This window comes from Phoca vitulina, unplaced genomic scaffold, assembly GCF_004348235.1.
Source record: "Phoca vitulina isolate PV1807 unplaced genomic scaffold, GSC_HSeal_1.0 scaffold56, whole genome shotgun sequence".
In the NCBI taxonomy this organism is placed as follows: Eukaryota; Metazoa; Chordata; class Mammalia; order Carnivora; family Phocidae; genus Phoca; species Phoca vitulina.
Genome location: NW_022589759.1, coordinates 3,766,651 through 3,772,650, shown reverse-complemented (window position 1 = coordinate 3,772,650; position 6,000 = coordinate 3,766,651). Strand labels below are relative to the sequence as shown.

The window sequence follows — 6,000 nt, the reverse complement described above, 5'->3', positions numbered from 1 at the left end:
CGGCCGGCGCCGCTCTCCCGCAAGCAGCGGCTCATGGCAGCCGTGGGCGAGCGGGCGGCAGCGGCGGGCGGCGGCGGCGGGGGCGGCGCGCCGCTCTCCTGCTTCATCTGCGGCGGCGGCATCGGACGCGGCAAGGAGCTGAAGCTGCAGGTGAAGCAGCCGGCGGCGGCGGCGGCGGGCGCGGGGACGGCGGCGCAGCCCTTCTTCCCGTTCCTGCAGCAGCAGGAGCCGGCGCCCGGCGCGCGCGAGCTGTGCCCGGCCGACGGCTGCGTGCTGGTGTGCGCCGTGTGCCGCTGCTTCCTGGGCGAGCAGTGGGCCGCGTTCGAGCGCGCCCGCACGCCGGTGGACAAGCGCATGTACTGGCTCAAGCGGCCGCACCAGTGCGACGCGGGCGCGGGCGGGCGCCGCGGGGCCGCCGGGGCCCCCCGCGAGTGGAACGTCGCCTACGCGCTGGGCGGCGCTGCGGGCGACGAGACGCGGGACTCCGAGCTGTCGGAGCTGTCGGACACCGACCCCCTCTCCGAGACCGAGCCGGCCGCGCGCGACGCCGCCAGTCCCCGCCCGGGCCCCGGGCCTCGCGGGGCGCGCTGCCAGGAGTGGAGGCCGGCGCCGGGACCGCGTCCGGGACAGGGCGACGTGGAGGAGGAGGGGGCGCCCTCGAAGCAGCGCGGGGACGGGGAGCCCAAGACGGGCGTGAGGCGCAGGCGGAAGGCCGCCGGGAGGCACTGGGTCCCCGAGGCCCGGGCCAGCGTCCTGAGGGGCATTCAGGACCCTTGGCAAGGCCCTGCCGTGCACGCGGCCCCCGCGGAGGGCATGAAAGGAGTCCCTTCGGGCAGGACCGCCAAGACTCCCGAGAGCAGGCCGCCGGGGGAGCCCCGCGGGAGCTACTGCATGTCCGAGGACAGTGACATCAACATCACCAGCGAGGAAGAGGACCGCAAGGAGCAGCCTCTCCCTGGCCTCAAAGAGAAGGAGAGCGCAGGCGGCGTCCCCTGGGCTTCCCTGGAGAGCAGGGCTGCGCCACCAGAGGGCCTTTGCTGCTACATTTGTGGGTCGGCTCTGGCGCCGGCCTCGCAGCACCAGATCCACGTGCAGAAGCAGGAAAAGCTGGCCCAGGCTCCCTTCTTCCCCTTCTTGTGGCTGCACAGCCCCCCTGCAGGGGCCCAGCCCATCGGCGAGGGCGGCAGCACCCTGGTGTGCCCCTGCTGCTTCTCCTCCCTCATGCAGCAGTGGCAGAACTTCGAGCTGGCCAGCGTGCCCGTCCTGCAGCGGCTCTACGTGGTGCCCCTGAACAGCCATGCGCCGGGCATGGCCTCCAAGGGCAGGAGGCTCCCCAGGGAAGACGGCCCGCCTGCTGGGGCCCTGCCGGAGGCCTGCTACCTCTGCGGGGAGGACTGTACCCAGGATGCCCGGGCAGTGGCCTCCAGGATCCTCAACGGCAGTGCCAGAGGCTCCATGCATTTCCCCTTCCTCAGCCTCTTGCCCTGTCCGCCCAATGCCCGGGGCCCTAACAAGCGCTGTGAGGTCCGAAGCTGCCCCAAGTGCTTCAGCGTCCTGGAGGACGTCTGGGCCCTGTACCGGGCCTGCCAGAACGAGGAGCTTATCACCTCCGTGCAGGGGTTCCTGGGCAGGTACCACCAGGCTTTCTCGGCTTCGGACCCTGCTCTCTCCGAGCCGCCGGCCCCGACGCGGGGCAGCCCGGCGTCCGTCTGCTACATCTGCGGGGCTGAGCTGGGCCCTGGGAAGGAGTTCCAGCTCAACGTGAACCCCTCCAGCCGCCTGGGCGAGAAGGAGCCCTTCTTCCCGTTCCTCACCGTTTACCAGCCCGCCCCGCGTGCCAGGCCTGCTGACTCCACCGGCCTGGTGGCCACCTGCGTCCTCTGCTACCACGACCTGCTGGGCCAGTGGCTGCAACACGAGGCCCGCAACGCCCACCACACCGTCAGCCCCTGGTCGCGACAGTACCAAGTGGAGACGTTCGTGTGCTTTTTTTGCCAGCAGGAGAAAAAGCGGTGTCTGGGGCTGAAGGCCGTGCGGGTGGCCCGGCTGCCCTTGTTCCTCTATACCCTCCGAGCCAGCCACAGCCTGCTGGTGGACGATGGGCGGCAGCTGATCATCGGCGCCTGCGTGGAGTGCGGGACCCTGGTGTGTGCTGGCCCAGGGCTCGCCCGCCAGGGGCCCGTGGGGTGGAGCTCCCCAGTGGCAGCGGCAATGAAGGTAAGTGGCGGTTTTCCCTTCAGCCTCTGTGATTTCAAGCAGGGAAGGAAGACCTGTTATTTTCTGTTCCTCTGTGGGGGGAGGAGGGCGTGCTGATTCTGTGTGATCCGTTCCAGTAGGAGGTGCCCTCCCGGGGGTCCCCGGGCTGGCGCGTGGGGAGTGCGTGGGCCTGGCTGAGCCAGGAGGCACGTAGAGTTGGGGGGTTGCGGGGAGTGGTCTGTGGAAGAATAGGGCACTGCTGAAAACAGCAGGCTCGGGCCTGAACTTGAGTGTGTTTGCAGCCGAGTTCGTCAAACAGAGGAAGTTCGGGGCATGTCTGTCATCCGCCTGATAACATTGGTAATTAGTCCAGCCGCGCAGGTCACCGGGAGGTCCCTGTGCTCACCCGGTTGGAAATGCAGCAGAGGTGGTGGTTCCTCTCCACTCTCGAGTGCTGGCCCCGCTTAGCTCCGGCAGCTTTCCCCCCAAGTTCACGCTTTTCCTTTGAGACTCTCCAGTTGCTTCACAGCAGATGGAAACAGATTTTCAGACGTGGGGGTTTGGGACCCGGGGGACAGTGGCCTAAACAGACTTTTCCCCTGGTGGGAAGAGAGTCTTTCTTCTCTGCAAGTCAGCTGTGTAGGAGGAAGGTGGAGGGGGTCGGGGGGGCTGGCGTTCGCCCCCTTTATAAGGCGCCTGCCTTCATGCTCCCTGCCCGGGAGGAGCCACACTGGGGCTCAGTTCATTTTGGATCTGGCTTTGTAAAGGCCAGAGCAGGGCCTGCCCTCAGTGGGTCTGGGGAAGTAGGTGCTGGTGAGTTGTGGTCACCCTGATGATCCTAATCTCCGCTAGAAACCCTTAGAATGGGTTGTTTTAATCAGATGCCTGTAATGGGAGCCACTGGTGAGGGGCCGGCAGAGGGCCCTGTGGACGGGGAAGAGTGTCTCTGACTTGTTCAGGAATGATCGTTCCATGCGTTTGAGAGGCTCCTGGTCCTGCCTCCCCCTTGTATGTGCGTGTGCACCCGTGCGGAGATTCCTGGGTCATGCGTTCGTTCACGTGGTTGCATCTGTGAAGTGGACGCATCCTCCCGCTTCCCTCCAGTGGTTGCCCTGGGCCTTCACACTCTGCCCAGGCTTCCTTCTCTGTCAGTGTCCCTTTCGGACCACAGAGATGTAACTGGGGCCTTTGGTGGGCCCCTCATTCTAAATGGACGCACTGTATCGCCCCCCACCGTGGTGCTGGACTTCTCATTGGCAGCCTGTGGCCGTCCAGCCTGTGGGTCTGTTCCTGGGTATCTGAAGAAGTGAAGTTTCCGGAAGGGCCGGCCAGAGCTGGGAGGTGAGCCTGGCTTTGGAGCAGGATAGACCTGGCTTCCAATCCTGCCCTGTCTCTTGGCCACTGAGCACCTGAGTGGATGTGTCTCACCCTCCCTGTGCTTGTCTCCTGGGCTGGGGAGTGGAGATCGGGATCGCCTGCCCCTGGAGGGCCAAGTATGCAAACAGGTTGGGCATCCAGCTGCCCCCAGAAAGTCAAGCGCCTGGCATACGGTGGGACCCTCCCATCTACCCGACGTGTTGGGCAGGGTTGTCTGGGATATGGGTCAGTCCTCTGCGTGGCTCTCGGTCTGCAGGATGGTCGTGGGTCTCGGGCTTGGGGATGGGGGCACACGGAGTCATCAGAGCGCTTCCTCTGAGGTTTGCCAGAGTGCTTTTCTGCAGAACATCCACTCTGGGGTGAGTTTTCCTGTGTTGATTTGCTCACTCATCAGGAGTTGATGAGATGCCAAGTGTGGGCCTCCCGGGTAGGAACTGCAGGAAACGGTCCAGCTGGGAAGGTGGCCGCGGAGGGTAGCCCCATGGGGATGAAAACGCAAGCTGGTGTCTGCCCAGAAGGGGTCAGCATGAGTTTGGGAAGGCTGATTGGCTTTCTTGCTTTTGCACCGTTTCTAAAGCAAGTTATTTCGTTTGCTCTTGTGAGGCCTTATTACTCCCATTTTGCGTATGAGTACAATTGAGGCTCAGAGAAGTCAGATGGCATCGGCAACTGTCACGCAGCCAGTAGAGGAGGCTGGGGTGGGTCTTCAACCTGGGTCTTCCCATCCCTGAGCCCCGCTCCGTCCACCCCCTGGCAGAGGTGTAGCCTTGGAAGATGGGTGGGATGCAGTGGAGGGGGGCTCGGGGGCGGGGTCCAGCAGAATAGGCCCGGGAGAGCCCGTGGGGATGAGGGGGAATGAGGTTGCAGTGAACTCCAGGCCTGGGAGTCAGGCACAGGGGAGAGATAAAAAGTCCTTGAAAGAAGGCTTGGAACGCGCCGAACGCGCCGGGAAGAGATCCACCCAGGGCTGGGCCGTGGCAGCAATCCAGGTGGGTGGTGAGGCCAGCGGCCTGGGGGGGGTGTGGGGGGCCAGGCAGCATTGCGGCTCCCAGGCTCCCACAGCCAGAGGGTGGGAGAAGCATCTTCTCCTGCCTAGAGGAGAGCCTGACTGGTGATCAGTAGAAAGCCGGAAATGCAGCCTCCTGCCCTTCCTTCCTCCCGCCCATTCATTTAACAAATGTGATGGAGCGCCTACTCTGAGCCAGGCACTGTTCCAGACGCTGGGGATCTGGTGGCAAGTGCCGCGCCTTCAGTGTCAGGGGGAGGGCGCAGCAGTGGAGAGCCGTAAACAGAGCAGGACTGGCCCCCGGCGCCAGGGTGGGCACGAGGGGCGAGCGCTGGCCTCGCGGCTGGGGACAAAGCGGGGACTCCCGGTCCCGCCTGTCTCTGGTGTGTGGTTTGAGGATTCGGGGGGAGTGGCTCGGGGGCGTTGGCAGGTAGCCCCCGGGAAACTACTGAGCCGGAACGGCATGTTCCGGAACCTCATCGATACCACCTCCTGTGATGGCTCCCGTTGTTCCTGGTCCACGTTCATTCATTAGTGAATCAGCCTGAAGCACTAGGAAGAACATGGAGAAAGGGAGAAGGAGAGAAAGGAAAGGAAGGTGTCACCGACACCCTCTGTCTGGATGCTGTTTGCGGCGTTTCCCTCCAGCCGGACTCCTTGCTTCCCGGGGGCGCCCCGTCCCGTAGCCCCCAGATCTCGGAGCCGGCGTCTGGCCAGCGCTGTGTTGGGGCTGGCGGGCAGGCTGCAGCCCACCCTCTCGGGGGGCCCGGTACCGCCTCCCTGAGGAGGAACGCCAGCGCCCGGGCCCCTCTGTGAAGCCGCGCGTGAGACTCTGGGTCGGCCTTCACCCAGCCCTGGTTTCCGTGTTTGTTCTGCTGGGAGCCAACTGTGTGACCGTGACCAGGGCCAGACTTGCCTTCTCGAAGCACCGGAGAGATGGAGATGACCTTTTTCTGGAAGGTTTGCAGTGGGAGCCGCGGGTGCGCAGTAGGAAAACGGGACACGTTCATTCCTTTCTCTCGCTCTGAGGTGCTGGTGACTGGGGGTTGCGGCTCTTGTTGGCTCCCACCTGCTGTGCTGTTGCGGCCTCTGCCCACCCCCCACCTTCCTGCTGGGGGAGGGGGGCTGGGCTGTCCCTCCCTTCAGAGCCCAGGGACGCAGCGGGCCAGGCTGCCAGAGGCGGCATCCGGGGACATAATGATGATGATGGTGGCTTCACAGAATGCACTTTGTGTTCCAGACCGTGCCCCACGCTTCCCTTGTATCACTCTTGCTGGATCCTCCCAGCGGCCCTGTTCAGGGAGGTGACACCATCTCCATTCCTTAGCGGAAAAGCAAGTCCAGAGAGGGCAAGCGATTTGCCCAGGGTCACACAGCTAGTAACAGCAGGACCGGCATTGGACCCAGGAGTCCAGCTCTGG

The 6,000-nt window shown here is 64.6% G+C and overlaps 1 protein-coding gene across 1 annotated transcript in view; it reads left to right on the top strand.

Annotated features, from left to right (window-relative positions):
- The first annotated feature begins 565 nt into the window (after window positions 1–565).
- GSE1 (Gse1 coiled-coil protein) overlaps window positions 566–6,000 on the top strand; it is a 399,189-nt gene continuing 393,754 nt past the window's right edge. The window contains exon 1 of the mRNA XM_032389726.1: window positions 566–2,217. Coding sequence (XP_032245617.1) covers window positions 814–2,217 — 1,404 coding nt within the window. The 5' untranslated portion in view covers window positions 566–813. The remainder of the gene's footprint in view (window positions 2,218–6,000) is intronic.